This window comes from Herpailurus yagouaroundi, unplaced genomic scaffold, assembly GCF_014898765.1.
Source record: "Herpailurus yagouaroundi ecotype Mexico unplaced genomic scaffold, PumYag 159, whole genome shotgun sequence".
NCBI lineage: Eukaryota > Metazoa > Chordata > Mammalia > Carnivora > Felidae > Herpailurus > Herpailurus yagouaroundi.
In genome coordinates, this window is record NW_024412400.1 from 65979666 (window position 1) to 66001667 (window position 22002).

Genomic DNA, 22002 nt, shown 5'->3' on the forward strand with positions numbered 1-22002 from the left:
CCTGTGACTTTACTGAATTCATTTGTCATTTCTAGTAGTTTTTTGTTGTAGTCTTTAGGATTTTCTATAAATATCATGACATCTGTAAATAGTGACACTTTCACTTCTTCTTTACCAATTTGGATGCCTTTTGTTTCTTTTTGTTTTTTAATTGGTGTGGCTATGAGTTCCAGGACTATGTTGAATTAAAGTGGTGAGAGTGGACATTCATGTCTTGTTCCTGATCTTAGGGGAAAGGCTCTCAGTTTTCCTCCACTGAGGATAATGGTAGCTGTGGATCTTTCATATATGGACATTATTATGTTGAGGTGTGTTCCTTCTAAACCTACTTTGTTGAGAGCTTTTATCATAAATGGATGTTGTACTCTGTCAAATGCTTCTTCTGCATCTGTTGAAATGATCATTTTTTTATCCTTTCTCTTATTGATGTTATCTATCAAATTGATTGATTTGTGAATATTAAACCAAACTTGCATCCTGGGAATAAATCCCACTTGATTTTGGTGAATGATTTTTTTTTTAATGTATTGTTGGATTCAGTTTGCTTATATTTTTATTGAGGAGTTTTGCATCTATGTTCATCAGAGATGGCCTGTAATTCTCTTTTTTTTGTAGTGTCTTTATATGTTTTTGGTATCAGGGTAATACTGGCTTCATAGAATGAATTTGGAAGTTTTTCTTCTATTTTTTTGGAATAGTTTTAGAAGAGTAGGTATTAACTCTTCCTTAAGGTTTTGGTAGAACTCCCCTTGAAGCTGTCTTGTCCTGGACTTCTGTTTGTTGGGAGTATTTGGACTACTGATTCAATTTACTTTTTTTTTTAAATTTTTTTTAATGTTTATTTATTTCTGACAGAGAAAGACAGAGCATGAGTGGGGGAGGGGTAGACAGAGAGGGAGACACAGAATCCGAAGCAGGCTCCAGGCTCTGAGCTGTGAGCACAGAACTCGACGTGGGGCTCGAACTCACAAACGGTGAGATCATGACCTGAGCTGAAGTTGGTCGGTCGCTCAACTGACTGAGCCACCCAGGTGCCCCTAATTTACTTGTTGCTAATTGGTCTGTTCAAGTTTTCTATTTCTTCCTGCTGCAGTTTTGGTAGGTTATGTTTCTAGGAATTTATCCATTTCTTCTAGGTTGTCTAATTTGTTGGCATATAGTTTTCATAACATTCTCTTACAATTGTTTGTATTTCTGTGGTGTTGGTTGTTATTTCCCTTTTTCATTATGATTTTGAGTCCTTTATTTGAGTCCTTTTATTTTTTTCTTTGTGAGTCTGACTAGAGGTTTATCAATTTTGTTGATTTTTTCAAGGAACCAGTTCCTGGTTTCATTGGTGTGTTCTGTTGTTTTTTAGTTTCTATATGATTTATTTCTGCTCTAATATTTATTATTTCCTTCCTTCCTTCCTCTGGTTTTGGTTTTGTTTGTTGTTTTTTTTTTTTTTTTTTCCTATCTCTTTTAGGTGTAAGGTTAGGTTGTTTATTTGACATTTTTCTTGCTTCTTGAGATAGGCCTGTATTGCTATAAACTTTTCTTTTAGAACCACTTTTGCTACATCCCAAAGGTTTTGGGCTGTTGTACTTTCATTTTCGTTTGTTTTCATGTACTTTTTGATACTTCTTTGATTTCTTGGTTGACCCACTCATTTTTTAGTAGCATGTTATTTACCTTGCATGTAGTTGTCATATTTCCATATTTTTTCTTATGGTTGACTTCTAGTTTCATAGGATTATGGTCAGAAAAGATGTATAGTGTAACTTTGATATTTTTGAATTTGTTGACGCTTGTATTGTGGCCTAATATGTGATCTATTCTGGAGAATATTCCATGCGCACTTGAAAAGAATGTGTATCCTGCTGTTTTAGGATGGAATGTTCTGAATATACTTGTTAAATCCATCTGGTCTAGTGTGTCATTCAAAGCCACTGTTTTCTTATTCATTCTCCATTTGGATGATCTGTCCATTGATGTAAGTGGGGTGTTAAAGTCCCCTACTATTATTGTATTACTACTGATTAGTTTCTTTATGTTTGTTCTTAACTGTTTGATGTATGTGGGTGCTTCATGTTGGGTGCATAAATATTTACAATTATTATATCTTTTTTTGATTGTCCCCTTTGTTATAATTTTTAAATGTTATTTATTTATTTATTTACTTATTTATTTATTTTGAGAGAGAGACAGCACATGAGCAAGGGAGGGGCAGAGAGAGAGAGGGAGACACAGAATCCGAAGCAGGCTCCAGGCTCTGGGCTGTCAGCACAGAGGCCAATGCGGGGCTTGAACCATGAACTGAGAGATCACGACCTGAGCTGAAGTTGGCCAATTAACTGACTGAGCCATACAGGCTCCCCTGTCCCCTTTATACACTATCCTTTGTCTCTTTTACAGTCTTTGTTTTAAAGTCCATTTTGTCCAATATAAGTGTTGCTACTCGCCTTTCTTTTGATATTCATTTGTATGATAAATCTTTCTCCATCCCCTCACTTTCAATCTGCAGGTGTCTTTAGGTCTGAAACGAGTCTCCTGTAGGCAGTATAAAGATGGGTCTTTTTTTTTTTTTTTAATTCACTCTGTCACCCTATGTCAAAATTTTGATTGGAGTGATTATTTCATTTACATTCAAACCAATTATTGATAGACACGTATTTATTGCCATTTTGTTACTTGTTTTGTGGTTATTTTGTAGTTTTTCTCTGATCCTTTCTTCTCTTTTGCTCTTTCCTGGTTTGCTGGTTTTCTTTAGTGATATAATTGGATTCCTTACTCTTTATTTTATTTTTTTGCATATATATTACTATTTATTGATTTTTGGTCACCAATCAATTTGTACATAACATCTGCATATAGCAGTCTATATTAAGCTGATTGTCATTTAATTTTAAACTCATTCTTTATTCCTCTCCACTCCATGTTTCAGATATTTGGTATCATATTTTACATCCACTGAGTTCTTTGTTTTTTAATATCAGTTTTTCTTTCAGTATTTGCAGTTCTAAAATTTTATTTGGTTCTTTTTATATCTTCTGTTATTTGTTAAATCTTTCTAGTTCTTTGTGGACACTCAGTTTTTTCATTCACTTTAAGGTGTTTGTAATTGCTCATTAAAACATTTTTTTTTTCAAATGATGGCTGCTTTAAAATCTTTGCCAGATAATTCTAATATCTCTATCATCTCTGTGTTAGAATCTATTGATGGTCTTCATTCAATTTGAGATCTCCCTGGTTCATGGTATGATCAGTGATTTCCAGTTGAAATCTGGACATTTTGGGCATTATGATACGAGGTTCTGGATCTCATTCACACCTTCTCATTTAGCTGGATTTTTCTGACACTACTATGGCAGAGGATGGGAGATGTACTGCCTTGTCACTGCTAGGTGGGTATGGAAGTTCAGGTTCCCCACTCAGCCTTCATTGACTTCTCAGGGAAGGGTTCCTCATTACTTCTGGGTGAGGATGAGCATTCAAGCTCCTCACTAGGGTTTCACTGATACCTCCCTAGCTGGGAGAGGTACCAATCTCACATCAGGGCTTGCCATGCAGCCTCCACTGACATCACGTGGAGGAGGCAGGTTCATAATTGTTGGCATGTGGCAAAATTCTTGATTGTCTACTAGGCCTCCTCTGACACCACACCAGCAGAGGGAAGGGAGGAAGTGGTGCCTTATCAGCCAGTGGAGATGGAAGTCCAGACTCCATATCTGGTGTTCTCTGACACCACCCTGTTAGAGTGGGAAAGCTGGGGTATCTTGTTATAGCCTAGTGAGAGTAGAAGTCTGACTCTTTACTTGTGCTTTGCTGACATGGGTGGGTGTTGGAGCACTTTTTTTTTTTTTTTTCTGTGATGTTTGGCTGGAGTAGAGTGATTATTGTCTAAGAGTTTTCCATTTTACGAGGCTTCCTCTTTCCTTGTCCTCTGGCTAGAGAGGGTAGGCTTTTGTTGGGGCTTGTTTTGTCTACACGTGTTAGTGTTTCTGGATTAGTAGCTTCTTCAGCAACGAGCGTAGTATGTATGAGGAAAAAAAACAACAACAACAGTGAACTTACCATAATGTCGTTTGTCAAGTCTCCATGTCCCTCAGTTGTCAGTCCTTTTCATTCCACCTTCCAGAGTCTTGTGTTTGTTTTACATGTAATGTCCAGGGCTTTTAGTTGTACTTAATGGGAGAAGTAGGGAAAAGCATATCTACTCCATTTCCTGAAGTGGAATTCCTCTATCATGGTTTTAAAAAACATAATTTTTGACCCCTGTACTTCAGGATAGTACATAGCAGACATACTACCATTTCTTGAATCAGTTTTTCCAGCTGCTTCTAAATATCTATGTTAATGTGATTAAGCGAATCACTGTGAAGCTGAAGGGGTCTTTTCTGCATAAGAGGTCTTGGGAAGCTAAAAATCTTTTGGGTTTCTTCGAATTCAATGAGAGGGCTTAATTTTGTCTTATTTTTAGGTTAGGATCTCTAATACAGGCCTATAGTTATCCTTTGGTCAGCCATTCATTCTCGTCTCCAGAATCTTCTTTCAAGCAGAAAACCATTTTCAGCAGGGTACACATAAGGTTTACACACACACAGTTTTGATTATGCTAAGAGATAAGGGTGTGTTTATGCTTATGGCATTTTATGTGTTTTAGATTATAGCCTTTCCCCCTCCTCCACATACACTGTTTTAAGAAAGTCATAATCAGAATGAGAAATGGCCCATACCTTCCTTTAGGGCTGCATGTAAAGGCACTTTCATTTCTGCCCTTCTCCAAAAGATGAAAGGTATAATGAGTACACTGTGAATGATTGAATGAGCTACAAGTCAATTGCTCTGAACTCTGTATTAATCCCACTTTCAATACAGAATGGAAGATGTCCTATGGTTCATTTAACTACCAAGTGGTATAAGCTGTTATTGTGTTATTCTCCAGAATTATAAAGTATTGCAAAACTTAATGTATAAAATACATGCAATAAAATGCTGGGCTGCCAAGCAAAGAAGACACCTTTGGTAATTTAAGGAGAGTAACTTTTAGAATGAACTGCAAACTCGCTCTTCGGTTCAAAATAGAATTGAGATATACGCTCCCCTCCCTTGCCCCAGATATTTCACTGAACTTCTGAAAGATGCATTTTGAAAAGTTTTTATAGACATTAAAAAACTAAATATAAGCATTTCCAATTTCTGTTTTAGTTACCTTCCTCTATCAGCTCACTAGTGGGACAGGCAGGGAGGGAATCCCAGGAAGTGAAGGAGTGAGAAATGTGCTACCCAGTTCCAGTCTCAAGGCTTCTGGGCTGTGAGGATAAAGCCTGGAGGAGTTATGGCAATATGTGCTTCTGAAATTGCGGTATCATTGACAGGTTGCATTTCTGAATAATTCAGATAACTTACTACAGGGTGACCCTCAGATTGACAGTAAGTACACTATAGGAATGACCAGACTTCCAAGCTGTTCCCTTGAAGTTCTGATATGGCAGAAAGAGGGAAAGCAGTGAGCTATCAGAGCCAACCTAAACACGATGTTTATAGAAGGAGGGATGATGAGAAAAGACAGTAAGAGCAGATGATCCAGGGGACAGTGGGTTCCAGGGTTTGGATTTGGTCAGGCAGCGGCTGCAGAGCTGTCTGGGTACATCCTCAGCTGGGCCCGTCAGCTGTGATCCAGAGAAGGGTGGAGGATGCCTACCATAGCCTCTGATGCTCCTGTTCAACTTGCTGCTGAAAGGGAGACTCGAGGGTTGTCTCACTGGTTGTCTTACAGAATCTGCACCTGGGTCAGAAAATATTCTTTGTGCCATTGACTTTTAGTAGCTGCATTTGGTTTAACATTAACTGCTCTACCTAATGATTAGGAATGGAGCCTTTGATCCACCCAAACAAATCTGACTCAAAACTAAACCCTGTCACTACAAACTTAGGTTTGTTACCTTGTTAATTCTACAAAGCTCCTTTCCTCACCTTTCAAAGGAGAAGCAATGACATCTCCCTCACAGGGTTGTTGCAATGATTAAATATGATAACTTGATGAAGTGCTTGGCACAATATTAAAAGATCAGTGGTAATCACTGATAATATTTGCCATCATCACAGTATTAATTAACTTAGTTATTTATATGAAATAAATTTCTCTATAGCTTGTTTAAATTGTGTTATTCAAAGGCAAACTTCAAAGAGACTAACATAGTTTGATCATCTGTTGACTGACACAGTATTTTATTATGCATGTGAGCACAATGGCAGTTAGCTTTGTTTGCCCCTTGATAAACTCCTGGTGAGAACTGGCAAAGCTCCTGGGTACATGCTCTCTGGATGAAGCCATGCTAGGATTTGACTCCTGCCCAGAAATGCTTCTGCTGCAGAAATTTCTTGCCAGATCATTAAAGTTTTAGAATATTTTCAACCAACAAAGTACATAAAACAGGTATTCCCAGTTTTGTAGGGAAGACCGCGCACAGGTGGGAAATAAGTGACCAGCAAATACAGTTGGCTGAAAATGTTTAATAAATTAACCACACACTTTTTTTCCATTAAGTCAGAGGAGAAAGATGTTGTTTGGTTTAAATGGTAACTAAAGTTTGTCATTTAGATTTGGAGGATCACACTGGAGCTTGGGAAGATGGCCAGCACCAAGGCTTTTGGCCTCCTCCACTTTCCAGGTTAGACTTGGCTTTGCTGAGTGCAACATTTGAGGAGGAGATGCTCCCTGCAGGTCCGATGGCCCCAGGGCTCAGCCTCTGACCACAATCGGAGGTCTGCTCGGGCTTTGGTGGAGGTTCCTCCACTACAACTGCTGTCTGGACACCTGCTGGCATAGGCTCACTTATCCCAGGAACTTTGACCATTTATCCCAGGCACCTGGCCTCTTCTGCCTCTCGGGCCTTGCCTCTCTCTCCTTGTCCTCATAGTCTGTCCCTGTCCTTCTCCCCAGTGTGGTCAGCAACAAGAGCACTTAGGTTTCTCCACACGATCTGCATTATGCCATGGACAGAACTGCTTAGCAGTGCTTAGAGTACACACTGTAAAGGAATTTGGGGATATGCTAATGAGGAAGCCCATAACCAGAAACAGAGAAGATTCACAATCAAATTGCAATAAATCTGCAGAGACTCCTTAAAGAACAAGACACACAGGAAAAGCCTGATTGCTGGAAAAACTGCTTTGCAAATGAGTAGTACGGCTGCTGAATCTTTGAAAAGACAGCAGTACTTTCAGAAAGACACAACCGAAGGCCCTAACCACATATTAGTCAGCCCAAATGACTGGCCGATGAATGATAGTGCCGCATGTGCAATCTCTCTCAGAAGAGTTTCTGGAGGGATTCAGGTTTGAATGCTGATGTGGAAAGTAAATAAAATGTTCCAATTTGCTCTTCTCTCTTCCTCCTCAACCAACTGCCCCTGGCCCATCTCCCAGATTTGTATTCTCCCCTGCTTGCTCTGCCTACATCAACAGCCTTGAACAGCACAGAGTTGCTAAGTGACATACAATTCTATCCCATTTTCATCTTAAAGGACCAAATTAGTATATCAATGAATGTCACGTCCGTGTGATGATGAGTACAATTTATAAGTTAAGATTTTGAGGTAAAACGGAACATAAAAAGCTAAATAATTTTGGACAAGTTCATATGGATGTCTTTAAACATCCACCTATATACTCCATTAGATGAATTCATTGAAGATTGTGATGTACTATATTATAAGATTTGATGGAACGTAAAGTATTATTTCTTTTCATGAAAATTCACAGGACCATGATTATATGGCAGAGTCTTTCTCTCATTACTTTTAAAATAACAAAATTTCATTTTTCCTCATTTAGGGTCAAATCAGCGATCCAGAGGTATATCAGAATAAGACAGTACTTTATATGTTGTACCAGAGTAAATCCTGATCTTCTCAATGTGAAGTTTAGACTTTGTAAAGGAAAAGCAAATAACTTTTCTTCCGAGTTAAAGACAGAGTGCTGCTTAACTGTTTCTCTTAACTGATTCTGTGGTGAAAAGAAATAGGAACGTTCCAACTTAACAGTTGGCACATTTTTTTTAAAGCCTCCTTTTTCTAAAGACTTCTTTTTCTATTTATCTTCAGGCCTAGTTCATAAAGCTTTAATGGGCTTTAGGATTCAATGCTTGGTAACATGAAATCATAGACTCTGAGGGTGGTAAGGATTTGAACACGTTATGTTTCTCAGAAGGTTGTGACTTGCCCAAAGTCCCATGAGTGGGGGCTGAATGGTCAAGGATTTGCAGTTAGGTTCTGTATTCTTTCTGGTTATAGATGAAAAACTAAGGAACAGAGGATGTGGATCTTGTATAGGTGGATTATAAAGGTAGACTAAACCAGAAATTCCTTGTGACTTCTTAGGCCCAGATTGAAAGAAATTTATTTTGAGAATTGAAAACAAACAAATTGTGCTGGTTCATGGTCAAATTCCACATTAGATGGAAGTCACCACAATTCCCCATTTGGCCTCACATCCACTGTGACCACCTGGCTTCAAGGTTCAAGTCCTCTGCCGTTGGGTACAAGTCACCTCTTGTGACGTTGCAGTAAACTGGTCTCCTTGATTCTACCCTTGCCCTCCCCCCCCCCCCGCCCCCTCCAATCTACTCTCATCTCAGCAGCCTAGAGTGATTTTGGCTTTTTGTCTGACAAAGCATCATGTCATCTGTTTCCTCACTTCATCTTTTGTCACTCTTGTTCATTCTATTGCAGTCCCCCAGCCCTCCTTGTATTTCCTTGTACATGCTAGGCCCTCTCTAATCTCAGGGTTTTACATTTGCTGTTTCCTTTACTTAGAATGCTTTTCCAACATATTGCATGGCTTGCATTTCTTTCAGATTTTTGTTCAAACGTCACTTCAATGAATCCTGGCCTGACTATTGTAGTGCAGTTGCAATCATTGGCACTTTCCATTTTCCTTTCCTGCTTCCCGCAGCCATGGCATTCATTACTTATAATATATTGCATATTTCTTTAGGTAGTTTAGCGTCTACTTCAGAATGCAGACATTGTGATGGTACTGTTTTTTCATGGCTGTATCTCCGATGTCTAGAACAATGTCTGACCCGCAGGAGATGCCCGGTAAATGTTGGGCGAATGCATGAATGAGCAGTGCGATAACAAGACCTCTGGGATATTCAAAAGATTATGTTTTCTCAGGCTTTTTTGTTTTGTCTTTTTTGTTGTTGTTGTTGTTGTTGTTGTTGTTGTTGTTGTTGTTGTTATGGACTGAACCTTGTTAAAGCGTCCTGCTGTAGCACGGAACTTTCCAGCGTAAGAAAATTTACGTTTTTTTGGACGTAGTCTGCTTTTTTTTTTTTTTTGCACAGCTAAACCAACAAACATATATCTTTCTTGAGTTAATTACTGGAAAGGAAATATGCTGTAAAGCCAAACCAAAACCAAAGCCACTTTCCTAAAACTCTATAAAGAATATATTTTCATCCTGGTAAATTAGGAAAAAACACAATTGTCTCTTTCTTTCTTCTTCTGAGTTCTTCAAGAAATCTCAAAGAAAAAAAATGTAGACAGGAGGTCAGCAGTCATGAATCAGATTTCCTCTTGATGGGCTTTTTATAGACCTATAACAAAGTGAAGCCCTGGAAATTGTGTTAGGTAATGGGGATTCTGACAGACCCTTTAAGTACGTGGAACTAGGAGGTGCTGCTATAATTCTGCTGCTTCAGATGAAAATTTCAAGTGTTTTCATTAGGTACAACAGCTGTTTCTATTACAGATAACAGATCTCAGAGGTGGTGATGCTGATATCAACTTCTAGTGGGCTCAGAACACAGTGTAGCTTGTACAATTAGGTTTTTTTAATTATTTTTTTCTGCACACGCAAATTAACTCTGTAGCAGTAAAAGGAAATTACTTACTTGCTACCGGAATTGTCTGAAAGTGATATGATCATGCTCTGTAGAGTCACATTAACCAAATTAAAAGCCCTTGGGAAAAATTTGGCACCCTGTTCCTTCCCATTCACATCTTCGTAAAGACCTCTCAGGAGCTTCCATTTAGAAAAAGTTAGGATCATTACCAGGGCTTTTAATTTGGAAAGATGAGCTGCTCACCAGTGAGTCCTTCTAGACACCTAGTGGTTGAGTAGAGTGGCTCTGCAGTGTTCCAACCTCAGAGGCCTTGACATTACTATCCTCCTGATTCTTGCTTGCAGGTGTTTTCCAGCACAGGACACAGGTCCATAGCTCTGCTGCTGAAGCTTGTCTCCAAGATAGATGCTATCATTTCATTCTCCTCATGAACGCACTCGTCCTCGGAGAAATGGAATCTATTCCTCCAACCCTGTGAATCTGGGCTGGCCTGTAACTTCTTCAACTAGTAGAATATGGTGGAAGTTCTGGAAGTGGCCTTAAAGAAGACTGGTGGTTTCCACTTCCTTTCTCTTGAAATATTTCCTCTTGGAACCCAGCTGTAATGCTGTTTAAAGCCTCATTCACATGGACAGGCCACATGGGTAGGCAGTCCAGTCAGCTGTGTCAACCATATGAGGGAGCCATGTTGTAGTCTAGTACATCTTAGCCTTCAGATGACTCTAGCCCCAGGCACAGAAGCCAGTTGATTGAACTACATGAGAGACAGTGAGCAAGATCCACCCCTAGCTGAGTCTTGTCAGCTCATAGAATTGTGAGAGATAATATTGGATTATTATTCTAAACCACTATATTTGGGTGATTGATGACACAGTAATAAATAACTGCAATAGCAGCAAAGTGGGAAGTCATAGGCTAAACATTTCTTTGAATGTAAGCATCAAAAACTACCTTATTGTGAGGTGGAATTGGTGGTTATCTGTAAGATGTAAGTAGGTATAGACAAATGTCAATTTCTCTTCCACCTTTTTAGCTAGTCCTTGGAATTTCATTGCCGGACTTCCACTTTATTATCACTTGGATTTGTAAGTGCAAAGATGTAGTGTACAAAGGTATATACTTTTGGGATGGATAATGCTATAAACCAGGGTACAGCATACGTTTTCTGTGTAGGGTCAGTTAGTAAATATTTTAGGCTTTGTGAGCTATACGGCCTCTCTAGCAACTACTCAACTTGACCAAGGTGACATAGACCATATGTAAATGAGTGACATGGCTGTGTGCGATAAATTTTATTTAGAAAAATAGGTGACTAGTTGGTTTTGACCTGTGCGCTCTAGTTTTCTAACCTCATGCCAAAAAATGATTTCTATAGCGAACAGAGATATTTGATTCTTTTGCTTGACTCTCATCAGCATTGCATTTGGTTTACCTCCAGCTGCAATTCCTCTTGCCATTTCTTCTGAGTCTCCTTTGTATGGTTCTCTTCTTAAGTTTGGAATGTGCTCTGCAAGGCTCTCTTCTTATTCTATGCTCTTTCTCAGCCATCTCACCCTCTCTTATGATTTCAGTTGATATCAATTTGCCAACAACTAAAAAAATCTCTATTTGGTCTTTTATCCAGAACTCCAGACTCCTGTACTTTCCCTTGGATATCTTGCCAGCATCCTAAGCTCAATGCATTTTTGTGCCAGTTATTAGCCCATAATTTCTTAACTCCAAACCCACCCTTCTATGATTAACTCTGTGATGCTGGGGGCTGGAACTCTGCAAACCTCATTTCTGTTTTGCCAGTTGTTAGTCTCCATCACTAGGAGGTGATATAGGGGCATTGCAATGCCAAAGGAGAAAGGAGGGACTTGCTGCTGACTTCCTGCCCTTTGGGGTTCCTGTGAGCATCTCTGAAACGAGGCTTCTTTGCTCCAGAAAGTTGTGCTCCTTTCTGTAGTAGCAGGTGAATCTAGTGTTTTCGAAAGTTGCACAATTACCTCCATTACCACTCCCTCCCTGCTCCTGCCACCCTCCCTCCCATCAGCACCAGTGAGTTAGTGCCCCCTCCTAAGTCTGGATCTCAACCCTTCAGGATTCAGCTCCAAGAGTGGAGATAATAGCACCAGTTGAGCAATGCCTTCTAGTGGGAGGTCTAAGTTTTGGTCCAGCAGGGTCCTTGCTCCAAATTTCGAAGTTTTCATAATTCCAGTCTCTTCTCTTTGATTTCCCAGCCCTAATGGGTGGTAGCTGCTCATTTTAATTGCTTCTTTTGTGCTAAATTTATGGTTCTCCTTTGCTTTTTCAGTTCCCTAGTTAACAATGACATACATACCTAGTCAGCCATTCTTTATATTAAATTCCCTTTCAAGTCTCCTGACTGGATTCTGAAAGAGTTTACAGTCTCAGCCCAAAGCTACACTTTTGAAGGGCTTTCTTCCTTAGTAAATGGTACCAGTGAACCTCTCGCCATTCCCCGCCCAGTGACTCAAGCCCAATGTCTGGGCATCATTCTTACTTTTCCTGTTCTCTAAACTCCCTTATGCACTCAGTGAACAAGGCCTATAGATTTGGCTTCCTGCACATTCCTTCTATCTGTCTGCTTCTTTTTGTCTCCACACCCACCACCATAGATCAGGCCATTGCCTTATAACTGACTGCCCCACATTTCTACTCCTCAATCTGTTCTCCCACTGTAGCTCTAGAGATGTCTCAGAAACATTTTCCAGATAAACGCGTTCTGAAACATTCCAAATCCTTAACATAATTTATAAGTCTTTCTGTGATTTGACTTCCATTTCTGCACTTCATTTTGAAATATGTTCCTTGCTCCTTTAACATTTTTTCTCAGTTGTTAAATGTGCCCTGCTTTCTTTGTGCTCTTGGCATAAACTCTTCCTTCTCTGCAGAAATCTCCCCTTTCTCCTAGATAACTACTACATATCCTTGAAATGTTGTATAAATATCACTTTCTCAGAGATGGCTTTTCTGACCTCCCAGACCAGATCATATTTCCCTATTTGTTTCTATAGATTATTAACATCCACTTTTTAACTACAATATTCAGTAAATTTGTAGCTGTATACTTGTCTTCTTTCCAAGATGGTCAGGCTCATATAGGCAGGGGCTGTGTTTGTATTGTCCAGCACAATATCTGTAAGTGTTCTTTCTAGCACAGTAGATCGTTGACAAATATTTGCTGCATTCAGTTAATTTCTGTTCTAGGTATTTTACCATAGGACCTCTGAAATGATTACAGAAGACACCCATTTCCTCACATGCACTAGATTCCTTCATGGCTGACTATTACCTCTTAAACCGGAGGCTTCTTTGGTTTATTCTCACATCTCCTGACACCAGGTCTCCCTTTATGGGTTCTCACAGTAATTGGAGGAGACTGAATGGAGGGTAGACTGACTAGAATTTATTACCTTTAATTGGACTGGAGACCCAACATTACTCCCTCCTACATTGTCAGAGAGCTCTGTAGTGTCACACAAGTCTTCCGAGTACCTGATGCTAGGTGCATCTTTGTCCTTGTTTTATTTAACTCAGGTAACCAATGAAGGGATGCTCCTCTACTTCTCCCATCCAAGTACTAACCAGGCCTGACCCTGCTTAGCTTCCGAGGTTAGAAGAGATTGGGTGCATTCAGGGTGGTATGGTTGTAGACTATTCCTCTACTTCTTTTTTAAATGTTTTATTATTTCTTTATTTTGGGGGGGGGGGGAGAGAGAGAGAGAGAGAGAGAGAGAGAGAGAGGACGAACCATGAGATCACGACCTTAGCCAAAATCAAGAGTTGGCTGCTTCACCAGCTGAACCACCCAGGCACTCTGACTGTTTCTCTACTTCTAATAACCAGTATGTTACTCCTCAACTCAAAGCATCAATGTGCTAGTTTTTCTGTAGTTCTCTGAAATGTAGCCAGTCTTCCTCAAGTGACAAAATATAGGGGAAAGTGTTGGGAGGTGGACTAAAACATTGATGAATGGGCCTTAAGAAAATCTACAATAAGCAATAATGGAGAAGGCAGATAATGAAAATAGAATATGAAAATGAGCACAAGAAGACCCATGAAAGCATATGACCACAATCTGCTGGAGGAGCAGACCTGAGGAAATAGATTAAATAAATCCATTTTGATTCTGGTTACACTTCCAGGGAGATAGCTGCATTTATTTAAAAAACCCAAACAGACAATAAAACAACCTGAAGAGCTTTCTTTTCTTTGTATCTTCTAAACAGATTTGACCCAAGATGGACATTTTCTCCGAGAATAATATATCTTTTTTCCTTCAGCTCAAAGTTTTACCTTTTGGATTGTATTCCACACACGTTCTTTATCGTTTCTTCTTCCTTCAAGGGTGTCCATAGCATCTGCCATTAGTGACTGCAGCTGTGGCACCAAGATAAAAATTATCAGCATGGAATTCACACAGAAATAACTTCTCTAAATACACAGATTAAAACCTAATTAAAAAATCATTTGTACGCTGATGATTTTATTACTCATCTTTCCGACAATGAACACCGCCACCTCATCTTTGCTTCAGTCATTACCAAGTATTATTGCAGATATAAAATATTGTAACAATGGAAAGATTCTTCTTGAGGATTTGTAGAAAACATATAGGTTTTAATGTAGTAAGTGTTGCTGTTTTGTAAAAACAGATTTGGGTTGTAAAGAATGAAGGCGGTAGTTAATTCTCTCAGGAAATGGCATGTAGTACATGAGCGCATTTTAGTATTTTCTCCTGAGGCTAATGTATCATAATTCTAGGCCTCATGCAAAAGCTCACCCGAGGACAATACTAAAATTGTGCTGTTTTATTGCATTTTAAAGGATCTAGCTCATTTAAGTTCTTTTACTATCCTTTTATTTCCTAAAATTTCAAAATAACCAAGTTGCCTTTTTGAAAGGCAAGTTTAAAAAATTCCACCCTTTGCCCCAAACTGCCTTGTCCCAATTGAAAAGAATCTGATCTACATGCTATGTATGCGGTTGTAAGGTAATGAAGCTGCATCGAGCCATGCGATATTCAAAGCTAGAGAAGAAAGTTCTCTAAAAAAGAACAAATGTCAGTTCAGTTCACTGTGCCATCAAAGAGTATGAACCCTTAGATAATCTCTCTGTACTTTAGATATTGCAGAGCTTAAGCAGGAGGGCAGAGTTGAGTCACTCAAAACTCTTCTACTGAGCAGTCACTGTTTATATAGCACCATAAAAGATATTACCAGGATTTATTTTCTAGGTTAACCTATGCTTGGAAGTTGGAAAGTAAAATCTATTATTTAAGGTGATGAAATCTTGTAAGATACATGATTTTTAAATATTTGGCCTGTACATGTACGTCCATATACATTACATTTTTTTCTAGTAGGCATATAAATTATGAAAATACCCCTGAAATCCTATTTTCCAAGGTTTCAGATAATGGGATATTGCACAACATGTGAGTAAGGGATGTCAATAATGCTAGTTTGATGCTCTGTGTATATATTTGGAAATGTAAGTATTTCCAGAGGAAAAAAAAAAAGCTCCAGATAGGTGGTTAAGAAGACCTAAGTGCAGAAAACTCCCCTGTATTTTTCATTTAAATCTTGAGTGTGCTTTTTAGGAAGACAGGATCAACACTGTGCCAGCTTCTTAAATTAACATTTTCTTTGCTTCCTCTTATCTCAGAGGAGCATTAATCATCTAAAATTGGCTATAATATGCACTTTGAAAACTCCATACTTACTGCACTCCTGAATGCGTTATGAATGGAAGGATAAACACTTAGCCTTTTAGAAGGTGCTCCACTGCGCACAACCATAAAGGTTTACAAAGTATTATTGCCGGTTTTGATTTAGGAATTCCTTGATTACTAGACTCCCTCCCCCCACAGTTTAATACTTTGGTACGCATAGTTTTATCATTCAGCTAGTCAGACCCTTTTATATACTTTGAATATCAGTATTTATAATACCTTTTTATAGGGTCATATGAACATTATAAATGTTGGCAGTTCACTTCTTGATGGATTAATTTGTTACAACTTTAAAAGCTCAAAGAGGGAGGGTTGCTTTAGTTATCTGAAAATTACAGGTGATCGGTTTGGGCTGTTCTCATCCTTGCTATGTGAATTCAATTCAGGTCTATAATTAGTTTTAGCTACCTTCAATTAAAGCCTCAAAGTAAAGAGCCCTCCCTTACAACACATTAGGATTTCCACATACAGTGAATTTTACCTTTCCTCGAATGGCCCTCACATTGGTTAGTAATAGTTTTACAAATGAGGAGCCATCATTTCTCATATTAATTATGGTTATAATAGACACATCTGTTTGAAGATTGTTTCTGTGAGATAGTCCATCAACTGATTTTTGACTGGCTCTGTGTTTTCTGAGTTAATTGGTCAATTCAGTTAAAAAAAAAAAAGCCATTTGTCTAACTACATTTTCCCTTGCAATGAAACAACTGTTTTATCTAAATGTACCAGTGTGTGTGTGTGTGTGTGTGTGTGTGTGTGTGTGTGTGTGTGTGTTGGCACTACCAACATATATGTGATGCTAGAAGTGAATAAGAAAACTAAAAAGACTATTTCGTAGGGTTGTTTTTTATATAGTAATTACTCTTGTCCTCTCTACTTTCCCTTACAAGAAAATTATATACTAACCCATCTGGGAGTTTAAGAAATAATTTATCAAAATTATATTTTATTTAAAGCAAAAAGCCTGACCCACAATATGAGTAGTCAGCCCTTTTCCATGTTTTTACACATCACAAAGTTCTTAATATAAAAACGAAGGCTAGTCGACATGAGCAAATAAAAGACAGAAACACATCTTTCTACATTTTCCAATTTCTTTATTAAAATGCCTCAGGAGGGTTGGGCAGGTTGCCCTCAGACTACATTGATTCTCACAATTTTGTTTTTCGGGACATATCATTCTTCTGTTGGCTGGGGGCCTGTGAAAGCCTTAAACAAAGAAAAACACTTACCAATTCTGTCTCCTCTTGACTGATGTCCTGTAGATAGGGAATGGTTGCCAGCTCCGCCATTGCTTGATTGATCACCTGGGACTGCTCCTTCACTCTCTGCAGCCGGCTCAGGAGGCTGGCATACTGCAGCTTCTCCATCACACCCGAGCACCCGTGGAAACTCCCCTAGTCTCCCAGTAAAAGGAAATGTTTTAGACCAAAATCATGGAAATAGACCTCTCCCTAGAGATTGAAGTCAGGGATTATTATATTTACATCCTTGGAAGCGATGGCTACCTAACACAAATAAGTGTTTCTTTCCATTATTTTAGAGAATTGTCTGCACCCTTCCTTCAAACAGATGAATGTACAAAAAGGAAACGCTTTGCAAGACAGTTGAGAAGGATGTGCAGGTGGCCCTGTAGAAGGAATCTGGGCTGAGGGGAAAAGAGGGGACTGAAATCGAATGTGTTCCACTCTCCCAGTGGGGATCCCACAAAGTTGTGTTCATTTAGAGAGGGTGACTTTATGTCACCAAGGCATCATGGGAGCTAAGAGTTGCCTACTGTCTTGTGTATATAAAAGAATACTTTTTATGCAAGTTGAATCCTGAAAAATGTTATGCATATTGAATTCTGTCTACCCTAATGGCTAAAATTAAATCTGCTTTTACCTTTAGTTCTCACTGGATGGATGGCCTTGGACTCTGGTTCCCCTCCTTGTGGTATTAGAGCATTTGATTCTGGCTCCTTGGACCATCCCAACAACTGACACAATCCATCCTGAAATAGGCTCTGTACACATTTGTAAGGGCCAACCCCTCCCCCATGAATCTATTGGTATTTTGGGCTTTCTTAAAAATGGGGCACACTTTTAATAAGGTGTGCCAGTCAGCCATAAAACAGGAGACATGACCTTCTCTAAAACTTCTAACACAAATTGTAATGCTTGATGGGAAAAATAAAACATCACAAAATTCTCATTTATATTTAGGAAAAAGGGGACAGAAGGGTATCTAAGGGTTAATATAAAAGCTTTGAGTTTCTTCTGTATTTGGAGGGTGATAAGAAGTGGGAAGTCACAGGAAGATATAGTTTGGCAACTGCATTCCACATCCTGGTGCTCAGAAGAGGAAGTCTGGATGACTGGTGTTCCTTTATAACAGGGTTCCTCCTTGACCACCTGTACAGGAATCATGAGGTTTTGTTAACTGTGCAGAGTACTGGGCCTTACAAGGTGAATCACTATCTCTTGATATGTTGCCCTAGAAATATGATTTTTAGCTAGGTTCCCCCCCATATTCAAATATCTCAAGTTGAAGTCGAACAAACCACCATTTTAAAGCCTAATATTTGAACAAAGGCTATTTTAGTTTGTGTATGTTTATAGAACAGATTTTTCTCTCCAGACATTAGAGAAGGCAGACATGATTTTTTCTTCTTAAAATAGAATCTCTTCTAAAAAGAAAAATTATTAGAAACTAGCGTTACTAAAGAGCATCTGAATTTCAACTTGCATGTGGAAAGCAGTTCTTTCTGAAATGTCACATTTGTGTTTTGATGGACACTGACCTCTAGAAGTTGGCACTCTTCTAGCATCTTGGTAGTATAGGAAGGTTGAGGAGCATTACGTTGTATATGCTGTATATGCCTCCCTAACACTTATCTGTGCCATTTGACTAATGCCCTTCTATCTCTGCTAATTTGTTTTTCCTGATTAATCATTTATCTGAAAACCTGTGAGCCTATAGGAGTGATGATTGCAATTGTGGATTTGGGATCCCTTCTCTGACTTGACAAAATAGCTAGCCTACCCATTTAGTTTAAACATGTAGCTAAACAATGGGACACTGTCAAATAGAGGAAAGCAAGTTGCAGGAGAAACTGTTTTCTTTCTGAAGAAAAATTGCTTTCTTTGTTCTTCTTTAAAATAAACAATGGGGCTCATTGTAGGAAAGTGGTGTAGTGACTCAACTCCAAAGAGCAGAAACAACAGCAGTCTGCTCGGGAACATAATCTATCAGTGTAATTTTCCAAAACATCAGGAAAATAAAAATAGTGGAAGGCAATGGTGCTTTGTTAGCTTGATTGCTGGATGCATAACAAAACAGGAAGCGCTCCATACAAATCAGATTCTAGGGAGAGAGCATAGTTGACTGCTAATCGTTACCTGTCCTCCCCCACTACCTTAAGCCAATGCATTTTTAGTTATCAGGGGACTATAAGTTAATATTTTACCTATACAAGATGTGGGTTTTTGAGAGACATAGTGAAAAAGAGATACCAATTGATATCTAATGCCAGGAGGAATGTTTTAATGCTGTTTCTTTAAGAAAATAAAGGAAATAATGAAACATGAAGGAATTAGGTTAAACATCTAATGTTACCAAAAGCTAAATCTAAAGGGAAAGTAGCCCTCCCAATGAGACTTCAGGAGTGATCAAAAGTGTCCTTAGCTGCTGGAAAGAGTGTAATAAAGTGGCCAAGACTGAAGCTAAAACCTCATACAGGTACAATGAAGGTTAGGTAAATATCAAGTGCAAATGAAAGCTTCAGTCCGAGAATTGCCTAGATTTAACAGCAGGTATGGTTAAATGTTTGGCAAGTAAGTGGTACTATATAATACCATTAGAAAGCAGAATCCAAGTAAATATATTTCCATTTGACATACGTGTAGAATCATTAATTGCAAAAAAGGGGTAGAAAACGCATATCATTGTTCATTTCAAATGTGTATATGTAAACGTTTTTTATGCTTCACTTGGAGGAAATTAAAAGTAAAATTAATGAGGTATTAAAACATGGTTAGGTCATTTTTTGGCAAGTCAGGCTGTGAAGAAGGCTTCATGCATGGCGAGAGATTTTATTATTTTAACTCTTTAACATTTAGCCCAGGAAGCACAGTACATAAGGTTTGAAACTGACAGCAGCCAATAAAGTTAATGAATGGAAAAGCACAATGGCATATGGTAGCATGTGAAATAATTAGGACAAGGATCCAGAGAAGGAAAAATACCATTAGAGCAGAGCTACTGGTTGAGTGGGGTTGATGTTAAATGGGATTAAGAGCCACCGGGTAGGAAGGTGGTAGAATGTTTTAGATTATAACTCTTATGGTATCAGAATCATTCTTGTTTGGCCATGTGTTATTGTTGTATGCCTAGTAAAGGAATCTATAAAGATAAGGAAACTGGGGTCAGAGTGTAAGGAGAATCATTGCCTGACACACAGAAAACCAGGAATGTCCTTGCCTCCTTCTACCGTCTCGTGGCAAGAGATGAATATTCATGTTCCCTGGGAAGCCCTACTGTGGTGAGTAGATTCACTCCATGGCTGGAGATGACACTTCTAATCCTGCCTTTGTGAATAGATCTGAGCACATTAGTGATCTAAGGAAAAAAGTTAGAAATCTGTAGGACACTCACACAATCATTTTAGAGGAACATATAATTTCCAAGTATACAGCTTGCATAAAGAAAAACAAAGGTCTATCAAACTGTCCTTTGTCAAAACAAACTAAAACCAATACAAATAATTTAAAATCCTGAAATTTGTACTGCTTTACAAAGTGTTTCAACATGGATTATGTACTTTTGGTCTCCAACAACTCTGTGAGGTGGGCCTGGCAGATATCAGCTTATTTAATAAATGAGAAAAAATAGCTCAGAGGTTAAGCGACTTGCCCTAGGGTTACACAAAGCATAGCCTTGGACCAAAGTCTTCATCTGTAGTCACAAGTGAGGGTAACAACTAATATGAACAATGCAATACCTAAACATTCAAGTGGACAGCATTTGATATGTGACAAGTAAAAAAAACACATACTTCAGGGAATCTTAAAAATACTGTTGAGTGTTTCTTGGGTCACGGTTAATGGCACAATGTAGCAATAATTTCTACTTACCAACTCATTACTTGCTTCATTAAGCTAGGTTACCTTCGCAGCCAATTTTATTCAGTCCTGCTTTATGAAGCTGTAGTTGGACATACAAGAAAAAGCCTAGAGGCCAATATTTGGATATACTTGTGGTTCCTGGGTACCTTCTGGCTCACTTGCTTCAATTCCATTGCATCCATATTTGAGATAATCTTCTAAAAACTATTTTGGAAGATTTCATTTCCCATAGAGTTAACCTAGAAATGTTGATAAAATGCCTTGCACGTAGCAAAGTGGTGCTGACTTATTTTATTTTATGTATTTATTTTTTATTTTATTTTATTTTATTTTTTTATTTATATATGAACTTTATTGTCAAATTGGTTTCCATACAACTCCCAGTGCTCATCCCAAAAGGTGCCCTCCTCAATACCATCACCCACCCTCTCCTCCCTCCCACCCCCCATCAACCCTTAGTTTGTTCTCAGTTCTCAACAGTCTCTTATGCTTTGGCTCTCTCCCACTCTAACCTCTTTTTTTTTTTTTTCCTTCCCCTCCCCCATGGGTTCCTGTTAAGTTTCTCAGGATCCACATAAGAGTGAAACCATATGGTATCTGTCTTTCTCTGTATGGCTTATTTCACTTAGCATCACACTCTCCAGTTCCATCCACGTTGCTACAAAAGGCCATATTTCATTTTTTCTCATTGCCACGTAGTATTCCATAGTGTATATAAACCACAATTTCTTTATCCATTCATCAGTTGATGGACATTTAGGCTCTTTCCATAATTTGGCTATTGTTGAGAGTGCTGCTATGAACGTTGGGGTACAAGTGCCCCTATGCATCAGTACTCCTGTGTCCCTTGGATAAATTCCTAGCAGTGCTATTGCTGGGTCATAGGGTAGGTCTATTTTTAATTTTCTGAGGAACCTCCACACTGCTTTCCAGAGCGGCTGCACCAATTTGCATTCCCACCAACAGTGCAAGAGGGTTCCCATTTCTCCACATCCTTGCCAGCATCTATAGTCTCCTGATTTGTTCATTTTGGCCACTCTGACTGGCATGAGGTGATACCTGAGTGTGGTTTTGATTTGTATTTCCCTGAGAAGGAGCGACGCTGAACATCTTTTCATGTGCCTGTTGGCCATCCGGATGTCTTCTTTAGAGAAGTGTCTATTCATGTTTTCTGCCCATTTCTTCACTGGGTTATTTGCTTTTCGGGTGTGGAGTTTGGTGAGCTCTTTATAGATTTTGGATACTAGCCCTTTGTCCGATATGTCATTTGCAAATATCTTTTCCCATTCCGTTGGTTGCCTTTTAGTTTTGTTGGTTGTTTC

General features: G+C 38.8%; 1 protein-coding gene across 2 annotated transcripts in view; it reads right to left on the reverse strand.

The window, feature by feature from the left end:
• The window catches only part of SPATA16 (spermatogenesis associated 16), a 257968-nt gene that overhangs the window by 20006 nt on the left and 215960 nt on the right, over positions 1-22002 (reverse strand). The window contains exons 9-10 of one of the 2 annotated variants that reach the window (XM_040480775.1): positions 16808-16972; positions 14135-14218 (exon numbers count right to left, since the gene is read on the reverse strand). In XM_040480775.1, coding sequence (XP_040336709.1) covers positions 14135-14218; positions 16808-16972 — 249 coding nt within the window. The remainder of the gene's footprint in view (positions 1-14134; positions 14219-16807; positions 16973-22002) is intronic. The other variant, XM_040480776.1, reaches the window with a different exon arrangement.